The following is a 21,464-nucleotide window of genomic DNA, read 5'->3' on the forward strand; positions in this document are numbered from 1 at the left end:
CACATCGGGCACACACATACTCATGCACTCACACACATACACACACATGTTCACATCCACAGTCACTCCCACAAACGTACGCATGTATGCACACACATTCACAAATTCACGCACACAAACACACTCTCACCCAATCACACACACACACACACACACATCGACACACTTGCAACCTTCCTTGACCAATGCCTTACCAGTGCAATTTCAGCTGTGCCCAATATTATATATATATATATATAACCTCAGTACAGCCTAACCCCTGTACATAAGAGTATTATCTTTTAGCAGTTCAGGTTAAGCACTTGCTGTCTAAATGTGATTTTTTTTTTACATTTTAATACATTTATATTGCAAATGTTCAAGGTGTGTTTATGTACTTTTGATTATTAAAACATTAATATAACATTGAGAGTAATAATGCCAAAAGATGGCAGGGTAAAATGTTTTTGAAGTAATAATTCTATCTCCTGAATCTGCATCTTTTAAAAAAATAATGTTTAAAGTAAATGTTTCTGTTTAAATGATTAGTTGAATAACACATGCGTCGCATTGCAGCACGATTGGTAATCCCAACATAAAAGGCTGTTTTACAGCACTACATTCAGCAGTGTCTGACAACATGGAGTAGCCCAATGCAGTTGGTACTGATGGACGGGTCATGGCTGTGGCTGAGGTTGTGGTCAAGCAGGTAGAAGAAATGTTGTTGTATTGAATGAATTTAGAGCCACAGTGATTGACCATGTCATAAATCCAGGCATAACAATGGGAGAAGCTGGAAGGATTGTAAGGCCAAACTTTAAAATGTCAACAGTGGCATCTAATAAGAGCTTTTGGACTGAACATTGATAAGTCAATAATTTACTGCAAAATGTGATACTGTAATTACATTACAGGATTGTTGTGTTGGTGTCATTTTATATTATTTCTGTTCCGTGATGAGCCTGTAAGCCATGCTAATCATTCTTATTAGAGACCGCGCAACTCTGTTTATAGAAAATGCCGGCTTATTCCACATGGGGGAAAATTGTGTTTGTGTTAGGTATTCGTGTGGCAATGTCTGTTCTGTCTGTTCTGATAATGTGATTATTTTTCTTCTATCAGATAAGGCCTGCTGGTGCAAGTTTGTAATGTTGCATTTGTACGTGTTATTTTTACTGTTTACGTGTCAAATATCTAGAGTGTAAATGTTCCTGTTTAAATGATTAGTTGAATAACACACATCACCGCTATTTTCACCGACCAAGCCAGTGGCAAACTCCTCCACTTAAATGTGCATTCTACTAGTTTTTACAGTTGCTTTCATTCATTTTCACAAGATTTCCAATGTGAAATTTTTGTGGGCAAAAGCTGCTGATAGGGAGAAGAATGAGGAATGCAGAATGATCACTGCAGTGTACTTATTTCCTTTCATTACTGTAAACAATGATGGATTGAGTTTCCTTATTAATTCTGTTAGAATTGTGTTTTTTTCTTTTTCCTTTAATTTTTCTGTATTTTCAGACAATAGTATGCAATGATTAAACCTGAATTATAAAAATATTGAATGTTTTTCTGTTGTGATTTATTATTGTGTGATGTATTGAACTCTTGTGACACAGTAGTACTTATTTCATATTCTGTATGGGATTTTGTTTGGGCTCAATTTGAGTAGATCAGCATGGGGCTAAAATCTGCAGTTGAAGCAATGACATTTATCTACAGTAGTGGAAATAAAATCCATTATAAGAGAAGTTGTGTAGTGTCTGATGAATGCTTGCTTCTGTTACTGTAGTGTAACCACAACTCAATACATTTTGAAAAGGCACTGCTTGTCTATTGAGCTGGTATGTTTATGTTACCTCTCAAAGAAATGGTTTCCCTGTAGGTTTGAACCTGGATCTGCTGCACATCAGTTGAATGGATTAGACCACTAAGCCAAAATCAGGGCAGAAGTGTGGTTTGCATGACATCCAGTCTCTGATATCTGCAGTCACACATTACAAATGCATTACAGTATGTTATGATTGCTTTGACTCAGTGTGGAAAACTCAATTTGCCAAACTGACTGGCAAAATTCTTACCCTAAGACACTAATTGCAGTACCTACCTTCAAAGTGCACAACTCTAAATCACACTCAGTTTTCACAATACAGTCGTCTCGTATTAGTACAATGTTCCAGTGCTTATTGCTAGACATGCAGATTGTGAAATGAAGTCAAGATGTTTGCAATTCTGTCTCATCACTTCCAGCAACATTGCCCAGGTGAGTCGCATTGCAGCACGATTGGTATTCCTGTGGCAATGTCTGTTCTGTCTGTTCTGATAATGTGATTTTTTTCTATCAGATAAGGCCTGCTGGTGCAATTTTGTAATGTTGCATTTGTATGTGTTATTTTTACTGTTTGTGTGTCAAATGTCTAGAGTAAATGTTTCTGTTTAAATGATTAGTTGAATAACACATATCATCGCTATTTTCACCGACCATGTTAAAAGTACTCACTCAGCTCCAAAGGCATGCTGATGTTAAACCCATATTCCAATCTGTTTGAAATGACACAAATTCTGCCTAGTCTGTTCAAACATCAGACATTTTTTTAACTCTAGATATTGTTTATGCCCTGCACCTGAACAAATTGGATGTGCCCATTCTACTGTACCATCTCCTTTGTAAGCTAAGAAGTTTCTTTTAGCTGACTACATCAGACTCTGTACTACTGGCGTTTTATGAGAGCTGAAAATGTACAGCATTGTTAATCAGAAATGATATCTTGGTGGGTAAATTGCTGGGTATGCTGTAGAACATACTTTGTCATTGATTTATAAATATACCAGTATATCCTGGGCTTTCACTGATGGTTTAATTGTGGTACATATAGCAGTGGCCTGATATGCATTCTATGTTTGCAGTTTGCTTCTACCTGACTGCTTCCCCCCAGCAGCGAAACAGGGGCACAACCCCCCAGCAGGGAAACAGAGGGGCACAACCCCCCCAGCAGGGAAACAGAGGGGCACAATCCCCCAGCAGGGAAGCAGAGGGGCACAACCCCCCCAGCAGGGAAACAGAGGGTACAACCCCCCCAGCAGGGAAACAGAGGGCACACTCCCCCCCCCCCCCCCAGCAGGGAAGCAGGGGGACACAACCCCCCAGCAGGGAAACAGAGGGGCACAACCCCCCAGCAGGGAAACAGAGGGGCACACCCCCCCCCCCCAGCAGGGAAGCAGGGGGGCACAACCCCCCCAGCAGGGAAACAGTGGGGCACAATCCCCCCAGCAGAGAAACAGAGGGGCACAACCCCCCAGCAGGGAAACAGAGGGGAGAAGACTCTGGGTCATCCCACCATGGATGGCGCAGGAGAGGTAGCAGGTTTTAGCAGTTTGCTAAGGTGGTCTGGGAGGATGGACAGCGTGGGAAAGTGTGGAGGACCGATCGCTCAGTGGGTCAGACTGGTGGAAGATACCACAAGCCAGGCTTAGCTTCCTGATCAGGGCCAATTATGACACCCTGCCTTCTCCTCAGAACCTGCACTAATGGTTTGGTGTGGATGAGACCGTCCGCTCTGTGCTGCACCCAAACGAGGCCTCAGGCACGTTCTGTCAGACTGTGAGACGGCTCCAGCACAGGGACACTGAGCAGGTCTGTCAGGCTGTCAGACGGCTCTAGCACAGGGACACAGAGGAGGCCTCCAGCACAGGGACACAGAACAGTGCTCCTTATATGGAGATGTGGTCCTCTCGGGCGAAGGTGGTGCTCCTTATATGGAGACGTGGTCTACTCGGGCGAAGGTGGTGTTCCTTATGGAGCTCACCCTCCCATGGGAGGAGGGGGCAGAAGCAGCCTATGAGCGGAAACGCCTGAAGTACTCCGACCTGGCAGCGGAGTGTGAGAGTGTAAGGAGTGTAAGGAGGCCGGTTAGAGAGCGACAGTATATCCAGTGGAGGTGGGACGCTGGGGGTTCACCCGCCAGTCAGTGCTCTACCTTCTGGAGAACACGGGCATGGCAGGGGCAAGGCTGAGGAGGGCAGCTAGAGGGCTGGCCGAGGAAGCAGAGAAGGGGGGCTGGCTCAGAGAGGGGGGGAGAGTCGGCAAACACCCACTGCACCCAAAACAACAGCAGAGGGTGGCAGCTGGCCTTCTGGATCAGTTTGAGCCTCTTTGTGTCCCTGGAGTAGAGGCTCCCAGCCCAGCACACACAGGTGTAGAACAGGACACCGGCCACATTGATCTGGTAGAACATGGCCAGCATCCTGCTACACACACCGAAGGAGCGTAGCCTCCCCAGAAAGAAAAGCCTTCAGTCTAGTAGGGCCTCCAAAGACACAGACCACAGTATCAAACCATCTATCTATATGATCATGTGAACATGGTGTATATGTGTTTGTGTGTGTGTTTGTGTGCGTGTGTGTGCATGTTATGCATGTGCGTGCGTGTGTGTGTATTGATGCGCTGTGTACGTGCTCTGTGTGTACAATAAAAATGAGCATCTTCAGTGCATCAACCAGTGCAGTGTTTCTTTAAAATTACACCCCCATCCTCATGCTAAAAGGAATTTAATAAAACCATTATGTGCCGTGGCAGGAGCTTGAAATAGTCAAAAATATCAGAGTATTTACTTTTGTTATCAGACCTGTTGGCTGTACTAGAATACTGGAAACACAAAGTGGATGCTTTCCGCCATCCGGTGGTCTTGTGATGGTACTACAAGGGACTGAACTCCAGAGGGTGAGACTCAAGGCAGAAGTTGGGAGTTTCTAAATCGTTGACTGCTTACTCCAGTTCCCTCTGTCTAATATAACATTTTTTGTAAACATTTTTTGAAACTAGGCCCTAATTTTTTTTTTACAATTGAGCACACACTTCTTAACCTTTTTTTGTCTAAACTAAATGTAAATTAAATTTATGAAATGAAATCAGACATTCTATTATTGATGGCCATTATCAAAGGCAAACTCAGTGTAGACAGATAGGGCTGGCAGTAGCAGCGCCGCAGCAGCAGCGCTGGCGGTGTGGACACACACATGCATGCGAGCCGCAGCAGTTCGGCGAGGTAGCCGTCACGCGCAGGCGAGGTAAGCGGTGTAGACCAGGCGTAAGGCAGTGCAGTGTGGGGCCACATAGCTCAGGAGCTAAGAGTGGTTGTCTGGCAGTCGGACGGTTACCAGTTTGATCCCCCGCCCTGGGCGTGTCGAAGTGTCCCTGAGCAAGACACCTAACCCCTAACTGCTCCCAATGAGCTGATTGGTACTTTTGCATGGCAGCCTTTCACCGTTGGTGTGTGAGTGTGTGTGTGAATGGGTGAATGAGGGGTGTCAATTGTAAAGCGCTTTGGATGAAAGCGCTATAGAAATGCAGTCCATTTACCAGAAGGCAGCTGTGATGAACACGATGCACCTAATAAACCTGTCCAGCCTCTGGCAAAACAGTCACACGTTAACCCTCATGCTGATATTAATATATAATGTAAACATATGATATAATTAATATAATACATAATATTATTATATTTAATAATAAATAATTATAGATGATTATTATAGATATCAATAGATTATTATAGGTAATTATTATATTTAATAATAGAGTTTAAGGTTAGAGTTTAATATTTGTATTTAATTGCCATGGAGGGCCGTGTGTATGCAGGTTTTCATTCCAGCCTCAGATCTTGATTATATAATTAGTTAAATTATTTGCTGAATTAGGGATGCAGGTTTGTGCACAATGGTGACCCGACGTCTATGGTGACCCGCATTGTCTAAATAAAAATTTTCTTATATTCTGTGCTTCAATGCAGTTAAACGCATATGGCTGAATGAGTAATTGGACTCAATTAAGGCAGCATTAATTGGTTGGAATGAAAACCTGCATACACACGGCCCTCCATGGCACGAGTTTGACACCTCTGCTCTACAGGGTTGGAGTCCTGATCGATGTGGTCACTTCTGGCACTACGATCCTGACTTCACTCTAGTGTGTTTCTTTTGCACCTCTACACCGTGAACCAATGCACTTGTTGTACGTCGCTCTGGATAAGAGCGTCTGCTAAATGCCTGTAATGTAATGTAATGTAATAAAGATGGGAACTGGACTTGCAACCCAAAGGTTACTGGTTAAATTCCCAGGTAGGGCACTGCTGTTATATTCTTGAGCAAGGTGCTTGATGTGAATTGCTTCAGTATATATTCAGCTGAAAAAAATGGATACTATATATAAATAGTTCAAGTTGTGTAAGTTGCCCCGGATAAGAGCATCTGCTAAATTCTAGTGATGCAACTTATGTAAATATGCATTCAACAAGCTGCTGCTGTTATCGTGACAGTCAAATTGTGCTGAGAAATGTATGCTGATTTTTAAAAGCATTTTGCTGTGAATAAATATGCTGTAGAGCAGTTCTGCTCAAACTTGGCCCTCAGGACCCTCTGTATGCTGGTTTTTGTTCCAACCTAAATTGCTCCGTAATGTGCTCTAAAGACCAATATGTCTCAATATATCAATCAACGTTCAGACGGCTGAGAAATTAAACTGAAACACCTGAATGGAGTGAGTGAGTGGAGAAATTTAACAAATGCAGATGTTTCCATACAGGTGTACTGCATGATACAATTAAGCAATTAACATCCTATCATGCTCTGTGGCATGTGTAAAAAATTTGAGTAGGCCCAGCTGACCCTGATTTTGGGTCATGATGGCAAGGGGAAAGGATCTAAGTGACTTTGAAAGAGGGTTCATTATTGGGCCATGGATGGCATGAGCTTCAGTCACAATGACTGTCCAACTGGTTAGTGTTTCAATAGAGAAAGTGACTAAAGTGACATCTGAATTTAGATAAATGGGAAAAACCACAGTAAATAGGGTCAGAAATTGTGGTCGAAAGCGGCCATTCCATGGCTGTGATGCTCATGCATCAGTGCAGTATGTGAGGCAAAACAGAAGAGCAACTCTTCCTCAGATGACTGAGAATGTCAATGCAGGATGTGATCAGACGGTGTCAGCAAGAACAGTCCGTCGACAACTACATAGAGACAGATATTGTAGTAGGGTTGCTGTGCTGTGATCTGTGATGGTCAGATGAGTCATCCTTCACCATATTCTCTACATGTCATTTAGATTTATATATTTTTTTATTGAGCTTGCAAAGGTCAATAGATACAAATTCACAATACAATTGTGCAGTTTCCTTTGTTTTCCTAACCCCCACTGGCCACCCCCCACCCCATGGTGCGGTGATGCTCAAAGTAAGCTAGGTACACGAGTAAAAGTATATTAAAGGTAGCGATACAGTGGCCAACCCTTCAGGCAACACTTTTTGGCAACGCTGAGCAAGCGGACGTCCCAACACGCCTGCGCTGACCGCCTAGCGATCCCTCGCCCAGACAGATTGCACTTTATACTTTTCCTTCCCTCTCTCTCAATCTCTCGCCGGCAGGCACAACACCCCATCATGTCGCCCAAAAAGTTGACCAGGGCATTGCCTTCACAACAGTGAACATCTTCAGCAACTTAATACTTTAACTGTGAACCATGACAAAAGGGTATAAAAATAAATAAATACAATTTTTCAAAGAGTTAAATGGTTTTGATTGACAGTTTGACAGTAGCAAAATTATGCCATATCACATTACAATTTGCACTAGAAAACCAAACACCGCCATATACCGCCACACCGCCAAAAACAAGAAAAACATTGTGACCCAGCATATCAACCATTAGTCCCTAAAGCTGCCCTTCTTGCCATAAAATCTATATGCGGTTCCCATATTTTCAAGAAGTCCTGACTCTTACATTTTATGTTGTAGCCAATTTTGTCTAATGGAATGTAGCTGGAGATTTCATTTAACCAATGCGATACTGTAGGAGGGTAATCAGATTGCACTTCCTTGCAGCGATTAAAGCAAGGTCAATGTTTTTTGTGAAGCTTATTCCAAGGGTCAATGTTGCTTGTGCTTAGAAGACAAGCGAGGCGATTTCGGGATCTAAATGTCTAAACATAGTGCTATAATGTCAATTACAGAATTCCAAAATGTTGACACCAGATTACAGGACCCAAACATATGATAAAAGTTGCCTTTTTGTTTTTTTGCAACGCCAGCAAAGAAAGGACATTGCAGTACTCATTTTATGAAGGAAAAAAAACACCAGTCTTTTTTTCTTATATCCATCTCTAAATCCTTTTCCCATTTACATCTCAACATCTGTGCTTGTAAACAAGCATTCTAACAGGGATTTATGTACTTTAGAAATACATCTAGAAATTTTTACATCCTTATTGATGAGACATTCTATTTTGGATGGTTTTGGTTCCTTAAGAGTGCCTTGACTTGTCTGTGTCATGTGACGAATTTGGAAAAACCTGAATAAATGAGTGGAAGGTAGATTATATATGTATTAATTGCAACTGATTAAAAGAGATAACAAATCTTTTTGATAATGGTCTATTTATTTCCCTTATCTCCTTGTCGTACCACGGCTTGAATGTGTCATCATTAAAACAGGGTGAGAAATTGGGGTTTCTCCATATGGGAGTATAGGGGGAGAGGCGTTCACTGTAACCCATAAGTTTATGGGAGCTCTTCCATATTTGTAAACTATTAACGATAGTAGGGTTCTTGGTAATTTTTTTAACCTCCTGTAAACCAATATAGGGCAGGTATTTCAACTCATATGGAAGAATGCCACAGGACTCCACTCTTGCCCATGCACTTAATGAGCTGGAAAACCATTGCTTGACCTGGGTAAGTTGAGCTGAGAGAAAGTAGAGTTTGAGGTTTGGCAAGTTTAGGCCACCAGCACTATATGGGAGCTGTAATAAGTTTTTAAACAAATAAAGGAATTTGAGTAAAACAGACATTTTAATAATGTTAGTTCTACCCATAAAAGAGATAGGAAGTTAGTTCATTCTTTTCAGATCGCTTGTAACTTTATCAATTATTGGGGGATAGTTAAGTAGATAAGCGTCTTCTATATTACTGGGAATGTATATGCCCAAGTACTTCATATAGTCTGGAGACCATTTAAAATTGAACTTGCCTTTTAAAGAATCAGAATTAAATTTGGAAATTGGCATGATCTCGATCTTGGACCAGTTGATTTTGTAATCGGATAGATCGCCAAACTGGTCATGTATTGTAAAAAGTGTTGGAATTGAATGTAAGGGGTCTTGTAAGTAAAGTAAAATGCCATCTGTGTATAGAGAAATAACATGACTTTCACCTCCAATCTTAATACCTTGTATATGGTCATGTGATCTTATTATCGCAGCCAGGAGCTCAATAGCAAGAGCAAATAATAATGGAGAGAATGGACTGCCTTGTTATATTCTCCACAAGTGGGTGAGTGCATGTGTGGGGTATGCCAAGAGAACAGTACAGGCCTGTATGCATGACCCCTACAATGAGGGCGTCCAGTGGCTCTGTTATGCTGTGGGGCGCAATTTCATGGTATGGTCTGGGTCCACTTGTCCCCTAAGAGGGAACGATCACTGCAAATCAATACAAAGTTATTATGAGCGATCACCTTTATCCTGTGATGAAACATTTCCATCCTGATGCGAGTGGTCTCTTCCAGGATGACAGTGTCCCCATCCACCGAGCTCGAGGGGTCACTGAACGGTTTGATGAGTATGAAAATGATGTGAATCATATGGTATGGCCTTTGCAGTCACCAGATCTCAGCTGGTGAATGTGGGGCTTTATTTTGACACAGGGGAAACCAGAATGTTTAGCACTGTGGACCCTCTCATGGTTTGTGCTTTTGAATTGGAGCCATTTCAAATTTCTCATCTCAGGATGTTTGAATGAACATGGAAACTATTGAAAAGTAAAACTGAAAAGTTTATGCTGTCGTCACTTTTCTCAAGTGCCTGTTTCCCTTTTGCAGCTAACAGAAGCGAGTGTAAGGTAATCGGACCCCTAAATTCTCCATTAGAACTAATTGGAATCTCATTTCTCTTCACAACAGGAGCTTCAGCATTCCAGCCAATGAAGTGTTTCCCTGTGAAAACGACACTCATTATCTCTACCAAAGGAGGACTTTATCATTGCACTTGGTATGCCTCTCTCTTTACATTATGGACATCAACAGAAACTGAACTTGACTCAGATAATTTTTTTTCAAAGATTACAACATTTAATTGTATTTTCCAGATGTTCCTCTTTTTACTACAATTAATTACAGTTTACTGCTTTCAAGAGATTTAAATGGTGAAATGATGCCCCACTATAACGAAATTGAGGGTGTCACTTGGTAGGTCATAAAGCTCCTTCACGAGCGTACAAGTTTAGGGATATTTGTGATTTATAATAATAATCTGCATGTGTGATTTAAACTTTATTATTCTAAGCAAATTGTACAAAATGTGCAATGCGTTGTACAAATATGTAATCCAGCAGAATCTCTATGCATCAGGCCCCAGAACTTTTTTTCCTTGAATATGTAATTTACCAGAATATTTCTATTTTACTAAGAATATAATTTCAGGGTATTAAATTAATTTCTGTGCCAAATACATGGGCTTTTGCACATAACTTCAAAGCTTAGAATCAGTTTGTTAAATGGTCCAAATCAGTGTATAAAGCAGTTTAATTGGATAGCTACATACATACTGATAATTAAATTGTTTCCATATGAATAATTGAAATGATCACTATACAAATGAAGAAAGTTTCTTTTTATTTATTTACAAGTTTAACAGTTATCAGAATGTGTAATCTTTTGTTTGAATGCAGTTTAACAGGTGTTATACTGTATCAGAAAACCATATTGCTATGATAAATACTAATGAATTTGACGTTAATTCAACATTTAACTTAATAGCTTAGATTCAGGTTGCTGTTTAGATGTGTAATAGATGGAGTGATAGGTTCCATTAGGTCATGTTTAAATATGACCTAATGAAACCTATTACTATAGGTATATTGATAATTATTAGTTGTTGGTGTGGGCAGTTTTTCTGTGTAAAGTTGAAGTAACTGTAAATTTGGCTTTAATCCGTGACTTTATGTGCAACACAACAGAGTGTCCCTGTATCACTCTACATATTAAATATAATATCAGAATGCTTTTGTATATTTGATGAATAATTTGTTAGCAGTGTATGACGCCTGAAAAATGAACATTGCCTCATTTCAGGTTTCCAGAATTCTAGCTTTTTACTAACATTATCTTTTTATGGCTTAATAGATTAGATGTTGGCTTACTGTTCTTCATTAACAGTAGCTTGTCTATGGAAACTGGTGTCTTTGAAGGCTCCATCAGCAGTGCAGCTTGGCATAAATGACCTCCTGGGTTACAATGCCAGTTTCTCAAGCACACCCTGCTCTCCCCAGGCCACACCCACCGCTTTCCACTGAGGGCGGAGTCTCGGGGTGCCTCCACGCTATTGGTCTCCTGGCGAGGGAGCCCCCATGTCCCCCCCGACCCCCTGCACAGAGTGGCGCTGTACCGGCCGGACCTGGACGGCCTGGCGGTCCTGTGCAACGAGACCACGCGCAGGTGGCACTACCGATTCGCTGGCCTGGACGGCTGCCGGAGCTACGTGGCGTGTGTGGAGATGGCGCTCGGCCCCGCGGTCCTGTGCCTCACCGCGCTCACCGGTAAGAGTGCGTCTGCCCCCCCCCCCCATCCTGTGCCTCACCGCGCTACCAACCTGCCCACCCAGTCCCCCCCACAGTCCTGTGCCTCACCGCGCTCACCGGTAAGAGTGCGTATACAGACTAATCTGGTGTGTGCTTATAATAAATGCATGTGATATATGCTGCTTCTTTTCCATTAATCATTAGGTATAGGATTGAATTGCGCATATACAATCCTCAAATGACGACTGTAGCAGCAGTGAACAAAAATATAATTACCGTGTTATATTTATGCCTTGCGTTTATACCAACTCTCCCCTACATCCTAAGTGACACTAATGTGATGATGTTACTCTGTTCAAAACCCTGACTATGTAAGTTTCACAGTCTGACCACAAAGTTTGTTGAATTACCATTTAATACATTTCACTCAATACACACAAAATGTTATGGTAACAAGATGTTCCTATTTCAGCTTGTTTAAATGTATTTTCGTACCAATTTCATGCTTCATCCACCACATGACATTTGTTCACTAATTCTCCTGCTAAATAGCCATTGTTATTAGTATCTTGCTTCTACATTATTGGGCAGCATGTTATCCATAGCCACTTCAGTATTAGTCATTGCACATAGATTCATATGAGCACCGATAGGAACCTTAATATAGAGCACCGGAGTTAAGAAGCCTTTAGGTCTATGGACCAGAGATTCAATGACAGCAGATTTGGGACCTAGATCATAGAGCACCAGTGATTTGTAAAGACCTTGATCATGACATTGACAGTAGATTGTACCAGTCGGTTATGAGAGATTGTAGAAACCTAATTCATATGAGCAAACTCAAAAAACTCAACCAAATACTAGACTTTAAGGAACATTTTAATCATGTTATCTTGTAGACAAGGAATAGTGTTCTATTTTCTGCTTAAAGTATTGTAAATGTATGCTTTCATCATAGACCAATTTGTAAAGCATGTTTCTATCACCACAGTATTATTGACATATGTTCTATGCACCATAATTCTTGAAATAGCCATTAGTTATTAGTATCTTGTGCTTTCTACAGTAGTCATATGGGAGCACGTGTATCATAGCCACTTCAATAGCTGTACATTTGCACAGTAGATTCATATGAGCACCAGTAGAATTATATGAGAACCTTTTAGATTCATATGAGCACAAGTAGAATCATATGAGACCTTAGATTCATGACACCAGAGATTGTAAGAGACCTTTAGATTCATATGACCAGTTAAGGCCTTATCATATGAGCACCAGTAGATTCATATGAGCACCAGTAGATTATTGTAGTAGAAGAACCTTTTGAGACGTAGATAATGAGCACCAGTAGATTTAAAAACCGATGTGGCACCAGCAGGTTTATGTGGCCAGTAGATTCATGTAAGAAACCCCTCAGATACTCCATACGGCATGTGGAGGTCACCAACTGTAAGAAACCCGTCCGCAAACCAAACAGTGGAAGTATCTGTGTGGTGAAGGAACGTATGTAGTCTTGCTGGAATGGGATTAATTTCATGTTATCTTGATTATCTGACTCCAAAATAGTGTTTTCACCTTTCCTCTGGTGCTAACAGTAATGCATGGCCAGAGGAAACTGCTTTCCACCAGTAGTGTGTCTCTATACTGATCGCTGTCTAAAACTTGGTAGAGGCAGACATGTCTCTGGCTTGTGTAGCCTGCATAAATACAATTGAGTATGAACAGGTACAACACTAGTGTATAGGCCAGTAACTACGAGGTGCTGATATCCTCAGTTCTATGTGTATGTTAGGACCTTAAGCTGCTAGGTGTACAGTGGCAAGAGTCAAGAATGGCAGGTTAAAATGAATGCAGTTTATTGTTCAGTGTGTCCAGTAATATTAACAATATACAATGGTGCAAAATGTGAGTGGTGAAATGGCTATACACATTTGCATATGCGCAGGAGACGAGTTTAGACGAGTCTCCCTGAACCATTGCACCTTTCCCCATATATACAAAAAGATCAAAGCAAAACACCAAGTCATGAAATAAAGACACAATCAGGACCAAACAGTACAGATCAATGATCCTGCTTGTGCTATCTCTGTAAGCTTATCACACCGGGTTAACCTTGGTATCTGGCTGGCCACTGACCCATTTGTATCAAGATCTTCAGTCAGCACCCCACCACCAAAGACACCAACTTGTTTCCCATGTTATCGGGTTTCTACTGTAACGATACAAAACTTGATCACATTATATTATGGAGAACCTAAGGTTCACATAATGCTGATCCAGTAGGATATTTTGCTACTAAGCACTGTATCTATCTAATTTGCTGACTCCCTTCTTTTGGAGGTCTGATAAGTAGCACACTTCTGTGAACTGCCTATTGCCATATGAGCACCAGCAGGTTCATTAGCATTGTTCAATTACTGTAGCCGAACATGCATAGGCTCATGGGTTAGCCTGTTTGTGTGAATGATCACATTGTAAAGCTTGGCTGTGCTGGTGCGTGCTCAGAGTGCCGTGTTAAGTTCCCTGTGTGAATGCCCAGATCCCGACGTGCCCAGGAACTTCAGGGTGACCGCTTGGGACAGCAACAGCGTGACCGTGGGATGGGACTGCCCCCCGAGCGACCCCGCCTCGGGCCTCACCGCCTTCCTGCTCATGGTCTTCCACGTGGACGGCTCTGGCCACGTCCTGGAGGAGAGGAGCTTCAGACACACGCTGGGCAGCCCAGTGTTCACCGTGGGCAGCTTGCCTCCCTGTAGCAGGGTGCAGCTGGGGCTTCAGGTGGTGTGCCAGTCTACGGGCCAGTCCCGCCTCAGCAGGATGGTCCTCAGCGATGGAAACTCTGGTATAGCTACAGAGCGCCTGTGTCTGGCACCCACACCATATGACCAAAAGTATCTGGACACCCCTTGTTCTGGGACTGTTCTTCATGGTTTGGGCTAGGCCCAGTGACAGCAAATCTTAATGCTACAGCATACAATCACATTCTGGATGATTCTATGCTTTCTCAACGGTTTGAGAATGGTGTGGATGAACTTGACTGGCCTGCACAGAAACCTGACTGCAAGTCCATCCAACACCTTTGGGATTGGAAGGCCAACTGTGAGCCAGACCTAATGGCCCAATCAGTGCAAATCCCTGCAGCAGTGCTCCGATATCTTGAATAGGGCCTTCCCAGAAGAGTGGAAGTTGTTATAGCAACAATGGGTGGGCCAACTCCATATTAACATCAATTATTTTGGATAAGATGTTGAATGTCAGGTGTCCACATACTTTTGGTCATGTATTGGTTGTGTGGTGTACAATACAGTTCAGGCCAAAAGTATTAGGCCATCTGTGGGTTTAAAAAATAATAATTTTTAGAAGACACTTTAGGTTGGGAGGAATTCAGTTAATTTATGGACATTTATTGAATAACGAACCAAAGTACAGACATTTTTCAATTTCTACCTACGATAACACAAGTTTTACTTAAAACAACTTTGAAAACAACTTTTCTCAAAATACCCTCCTTTGGCTTTAATTACAGTTTAAGAAATGAATTGGAGGTCTGTCTAATCTTTCTGGAGGCAGAGGAGTAAAATTGTTAAATTGACTGAAATCTTATCGATGCATGTTTTTTAAACCACAGGTAGCCTAATACCGTTTGGCTTGTAGTGTAAGTGAACTAAAGTAAAAACTCTCTATGTTGCTCCCGTGGAAAAGAAAGAAAGATAACACACAAGTCCATCATTCACAACAATTGCACAGCTTAACTGAACTGTGCGGGATTGGAGTGGTGGTTTGCAACATATTTTAAATGCACACATTTTGATGATTCATCTCCTGATTCCAAATCAGCATGTTTGACTTACTCACAGACATTGCTAAGCAAGGAAGCAAGCCTATCTCCACACGGCAAGGCTGTCACATCTGCCTATAGAATGCTTAAATGTCCGGTCCAGAGACTGAGTAACCCGGCATGGGAAGCTGCAGATACCACAGCACATTCAGCACTTACTGAGTAAATAATGCCGGAGCGAACTGATTAAATAAAAAGACGCCTATACACTACAATCCCGCAGTTAGTCTTAATACGCTTTAAAAACTGCAGTTAGATGTATGGTGCAGTCCTACATTGATGCATACTTTTATCTAGCCCCAGGGTAGAGGCTAGTGGAAAAAACCTGTATGGCTTTCCTGTCAACTTACTTAATGTACTTGTAGGTTTCTTGGATTTTTCACTAGATGTTGCTGTCAGTGCAGGATTACCAAGCTCCTGCCAAAGGAAATCATGTGATTTTGTTAAGTGTGTCCCTGGCTCATGACCTGGCACATGATGGGATGTGCTGGATTAAGTGTTTGTGTGTCAATCTCTCCTCTAATTTTGAACAGTGAATCGACTTCATCACTTCCAACACATCTAACAGGGGAATGCTAATATTGTCTTGGATATTACTTTTTGAAAGCTTTGCCTGATGAAAGAGTTTTGTTTATTTTTTTGTCCCCTAGCAAACTCTGAAATCATAAACCTACACCAGTCCTCCTTTGGCTTCCACAACTATACGGTGAGCTGGTTTGTGCAGAACATCTCCTCCATCTCCAGCTTTAAGGTGCATCTGTGTGCATCTGATTGTGTCGTCGCTTCTGCCGTCCCCCGCGATTCAGATAAGCGTATCATAACTTAATTTGTTTCTGCTGTTGCTAGTTAGCGAACATTGTTGTGTGTAATTTAGGTAGCCTAATCTTTTTTAAAACTTGTCTCAACTGTTGCTAGTCAGCAAGCTTAGTTGGGCGTTAGCTGAGAATATCTGTAGTTGACTTGCTGTTGTTAGTTAGTTAAAGGCGTTAGTGAAACTGTGTGTGGGGATTGGTGTTTAACTGCCCCGTATTGTTGAGCTAATTTCGAGGAGCTTCACCTGGTGCTTATCTGCCCTAATGAAGCTAATGCAAGCACGTAATTGTCACCCAGTATTTATAGCTCCAGTGGAGGTTGCCATAGGCAGCCTCGTCATCAGTTTATCATGTTTTTAAACCCCATTCCCTTGTGCGTGCTGCCTCGCCCCAAATGGTCTGTTCACCGCAGGCGTAATTTAACCAATTTGATCTACCCACCCTTATCCACACCTCAGGAATTCACTGTCACAGGTGGATTATGGAACTGCCAGTCAGCCGTCCAGAAAGCTGACTTCATTACTGCCTTTGCCAAGACGAAGTCTCTTGACTTCCTGGCTCTCACGGAAACCTGGATCACTCCCGATAACACCGCCACCCCAGCTGCACTGTCTGCGGGATACTCCTTCTCGCACACCCCCAGGGCCTCTGGCCGAGGCGGGGGTACCGGTCTACTCATTTCCTTGTCCTGGAAGTTCTGTGTCCTCCCCAGTCCTAACCCTACTTTCTCCTCCTTTGAATTTCACGCGATCACTGTAACTCATCCCTCTACATTTCACGTTATTGTTCTGTACCGCCCTCCAGGTCCACTCGGCTCATTTCTAGACGAGCTGGACACTCTCCTGAGCTCCCTCCCCGAGGATGGCACTCCTGCTATTCTACTGGGAGACTTCAACCTCCCACCAGAAACCTCCCAACTGTCCAGGGTTGCCTCACTCCTCCAGTCTTTCGCCCTATCCCTGTCCTCCTCCCCCCCCACACACAAGGCTGGTAACCAACTAGACCTTGTATTCACCAGAGGCTGCTCCATTCCCCAACTTGCAGTGACTCCCCTCCATGTCTCAGACCACTTCTTTCTTTCTTTCTCCCTCTCCTATTTACTCCCCCCAATTCATCCAATAGCTCACCCACAGTAACTTTCAGGAGAAATCTCCCTACTCTGTCACAATCCTCCCTCGTCTCCACTGCTCTGTCTACACTTCCCCCTCCTGCGTCTTTCTCTAACCTGCCAGTTGACCTTGCCACCTCCACCCTCAACTCCTGCCTCTCTCAGTCCCTCGACTCACTTTGTCCTCTTGTCTCCAAACCAGCACGCCCTCACCCCCTGCCCATGGCTGACTGAGTCACTACGCTCCAGCAGAACATCACTGCGGGCTGCAGAGAGAAAGTGGAGAAAATCCCGATCCTCTGATGACCTGACCGCATACCATACCCTGCTGGCGACTTTTACATCTGCCCTCACGTCTGCAAAAGCCTCTTTTTTCCAATCCAAGATCAGCGCATGTGTCTCTAATCCACGTAAACTATTCTCCACCTTCTCTTCCCTCCTCATTCCTCCTCCACCCCCACCTCCCTCTTCCCTCTCCGCAGATGACTTTCTGGCCGCCTTTGAAGGAAAGGTGGCTACAATCCGGAACTCCTTCACCCATCCAGTGAGCCCCCCAACCCCCCAGGACAACCCCACAGCCACACTGACCTCCTTTGAAATGCTGGAGGACTCTGATGTATTACAACTCATCACCTCTCATCGCGCAACCACCTGCCCACTTGACCCCATCCCATCAAAAGTTCTCCAATCTATCTCCAGCGAGCTCCTTCCCTATCTGTCTTCCATTGTTAATTCCTCTCTCTCCTCTGGTCATGTTCCCTCTGTTTTTAAGACGGCTCGTGTTACCCCACTACTCAAAAAACCCACCTTAGACCCCTCCGATGTAACAAATTATCGACCCGTATCCCTTCTACCCTTTCTGTCCAAAACCCTCGAACGAGCAGTTCTTAAACAATTAACCTCTTTTCTCCATCAGAACAACCTGCTAGACCCTCACCAGTCTGGCTTCCGATCCGGGCACTCAACAGAGACTGCACTACTAGCTGTGACGGAGGCACTTGCCACTGCAAGAGCCTCACGCCTCTCCTCTGTCCTGATCCTTCTTGACCTGTCTGCAGCTTTTGACACGGTCAACCATAAAATACTCCTCTCCACCTTGGCTGGGATGGGAATTACCGGGACTGCCCTGTCTTGGTTCTCTTCCTATCTTGCAGATAGGACCTACCAGGTCACCTGGAAGGGGTCTGCCTCTGCCTCTCATCCACTTGTCACGGGAGTGCCGCAGGGATCTGTACTGGGTCCTCTGTTGTTCTCCTTATACACCAGATCTCTTGGTTCAGTCATTAATTCACATGGTTTTTCCTATCATTGTTATGCAGATGACACACAACTCTACTTTTCTTTCCCCCCCTCGGCCACACAGATCAATGATAAGATCTCTTCCTGCCTGGCTGACATCTCCACTTGGATGGCCAGCCACCATCTGAAGCTCAACCTCAACAAAACTGAGCTGCTCTTCTTCCCGTACAAGACCTCCTTGCTTCGTGAACTCTCAATCACGGTTGATGGCACCACAGTGACTGCCTCTCACTCTGCAAAGAGCCTGGGGGTGGTCCTGGATGACCAGCTGGACCTCAAGGAGCACATCAAGGCAACATCACGGTCCTGCAGATTCCTCCTATACAACATCAGGAGGATTCGACCATACCTGACGACGCACTCCACCCAGCTGCTCGTCCAGGCTACGGTGACCTCTCGCCTTGATTATTGCAACTCTCTCCTTGCAAACCTGCCAGCTTGTGCCATACAGCCACTACAGATGATTCAGAATGCCGCTGCCCGACTCATCTACAACCTCCCCAAATTCTCCCACGTCACTCCCCTGCTGCGATCACTTCACTGGCTACCGGTCGCTGCCAGGATCCGATTCAAAGCCCTGACCCTTGCCTACACTGCCGCCAACAGGACAGCCCCTATCTACTTGCAGGACATGACTCAATTCTATGTGCCTGCTCGACCACTCCGCTCTGCGGCAGCAGGGCGTCTTGCAACCCCTCCCACCCGCCCAAAGGGATCACAGAGCTTCTCCACCCTAGCTCCCCAGTGGTGGAACGAACTCCCCGTCCCTCTCTGAACCTCCCCCTCACTATCCATCTTCCGCCGTGGCCTGAAGACTCATCTCTTCAGACTATACCTAGAATAACCACCACCACGCTGTGTATATATATATATATTTAAAAAAAAAAAAAAAAAAAAAAAAAAAAAACCCTTTTTCCTGTCACTTGTTACATGTTGCCCCATCCCTGCACTTCTTGGTAAATTGTATTTGTCCTAATACTCTAGCTTATTCTTCTGCCTAGTTTGGCTTTGCAGATGTTAGACCAGGATAGTGTTCTTTGTTCTCGGCTAGAAATAGCTTTACAAAATAAGTAATTGTACCTTACTGAACCCGTGTTCAGCAGTTGTCTACGATCATGAAAATGCACTTTTTGTACGTCGCTTTGGATAAAAGCGTCTGCTAAATGAATGTAATGTGTACCACCAGGGGGAGCTCCAGAGCTCCACGCTCCTCACCTGGCACACGGTGACAGGCCTGCTTCCCTGCCACCAGTACAGCTGCAGGGTGGAGGCCCTGTGTGGGGACAGCACGGTCATGAGCGTTAGCACCATCCAGACAAAAACAGGTGGGCCAATAGCGTTGGGGGGCGGGGCTGTCTGTATTGGGGAGGGGCCTGGCTGTGTGGGGAAGGGGCCTGGCTGTTTGGGGGAGAGGCCTGGCTGTGTGGGGGAGGGGCCTGGCTGTGTGGGGGAGGGGTCTGGCTGTGTGGGGGAGAGGCCTGGCTGTGTGGGGGAGGAGCCTGGCTGTGTGGGGGAGGGGCCTGGCTGTTTTGCGGAGGGGATTGACTGTGTGGGGGAGGGGCCTGGATGTGTGGGGGAGGGGTCAGGCTGCATGGGGGAGAGGCCTGGCTGTGAGGGGGAGAGGTCTGTTAAAAAAATGGGCTACAAACAGTCAACTTTATGAAAAGGAAGATCATCTGGATACAGTGATTTGACAGGTGATAATTATGTTCCAGCTGACTTCCTCTGCTTTACCAATTCAGAGGTGCAAATGACAGATAGTGGTGTGACAGCCACACCACATCAGTAGGTTGAATGGGTGGAAAACCTACACTTGTGGGTGAATGCACTTCTGTGGTGGCCTTAATTATCTATTGATCAAACACTTGTTGACTCTTATTGGAGAGATATGTCAAATTGTCAGTCTCACAGAAGAATTGTCTATTTTAAACTCATTAATGCTTGTCTCAAATATTTTTGGAATTTGGCGCAATGTATGTTTAAATAAATAATGTAAAATGTTTATTGCTCATGAACTGTTCTAGATGAAAACTGAACATTTTGTTGAACTTGCATTTTTTCTCCATTTCTCCAAATTTTGTTGTTGGTAAACTGCAGGTTGGAAAAATATTTTGGTCTTTCCACGTGCCCTTTGTCTTCGGTGAGGCACTATCAAATTCCACCCCACACTGTTCTGCGCCCTTTAGCAACCAACTCCAAGCTTGCGTTAGGCCAGGATAAGCCCAAAGTCATTTAGGAAGGAGCTCTGGTGAAGTGTTGGAGAGGCCCTGATGAATGTTTGCTGGTTTGCTCTGCCCACAGGCCCTGGTAAAGTGTTGGATCTCCGATTTAGACAGAAGGACTCGATAGCCCTGTGGACAGCAGGTCTGGGGTGGGCGTGGCCTTCTTGTACCGCCTCTCTGAGAGGAGCGGCCCGAGCGTCCAGAAGGGGAGGCTGGCAGGCCCCCCCCTGCCTCTGCCGGGCCTGAGGCCTGGCTCCCCGTATGACCTGGAGGTGGTGCCAGAGTGCGAGGGTGGCAAGTGTAGAGCTCCAGCTGTGCTCTACTTCATCCCAGAGGAAGTCCCTGGCAGTGCCCCCAACGATGCCCCTGGAGACATCCTGCTACCCAGAGTTGTTGACTCTGCAGACCAAACAACAGATCGCCTCGGTCAGAGTTTAAGCAGGCTGGTACTGACTCGGTCAGTGTTAAAGCAGGCTGGTACTGACTCGGTCAGTGTTAAAGCAGGCTGGTACTGACTCGGTCAGTGTTAAAGCAGGCTGGTACTGACTCGGTCAGTGTTAAAGCAGGCTGGTACTGACTCGGTCAGTGTTAAAGCAGGCTGGTTCTGACGTGGTCTGTGTTAAAGCAGGCTGGTACTG

At 44.2% G+C, this 21,464-nt stretch overlaps 2 protein-coding genes and 1 long non-coding RNA gene across 5 annotated transcripts in view; all 3 read left to right on the plus strand.

Moving 5' to 3' along the window:
* The window catches only part of LOC135245720 (protein NLRC3-like), a 111,258-nt gene that overhangs the window by 2,478 nt on the left and 87,316 nt on the right, over positions 1-21,464 (plus strand). The window lies entirely within an intron of this gene.
* Positions 7-1,539, plus strand: LOC135245772 (uncharacterized). Its single transcript, XR_010327395.1, has 2 exons — positions 7-495; positions 1,245-1,539. It is a non-coding gene; the product is annotated as an uncharacterized LOC135245772 (long non-coding RNA).
* The window catches only part of LOC135246023 (uncharacterized), a 37,583-nt gene continuing 26,070 nt past the window's right edge, over positions 9,952-21,464 (plus strand). Inside the window, exons 1-5 of the mRNA XM_064319515.1 lie at positions 9,952-10,019; positions 11,299-11,565; positions 14,087-14,389; positions 16,036-16,136; positions 19,758-19,929. Coding sequence (XP_064175585.1) covers positions 11,523-11,565; positions 14,087-14,389; positions 16,036-16,136; positions 19,758-19,929 — 619 coding nt within the window. The 5' untranslated portion in view covers positions 9,952-10,019; positions 11,299-11,522. The remainder of the gene's footprint in view (positions 10,020-11,298; positions 11,566-14,086; positions 14,390-16,035; positions 16,137-19,757; positions 19,930-21,464) is intronic.

The sequence above is a fragment of the Anguilla rostrata genome, chromosome 19 (genome assembly GCF_018555375.3).
Source record: "Anguilla rostrata isolate EN2019 chromosome 19, ASM1855537v3, whole genome shotgun sequence".
NCBI lineage: Eukaryota > Metazoa > Chordata > Actinopteri > Anguilliformes > Anguillidae > Anguilla > Anguilla rostrata.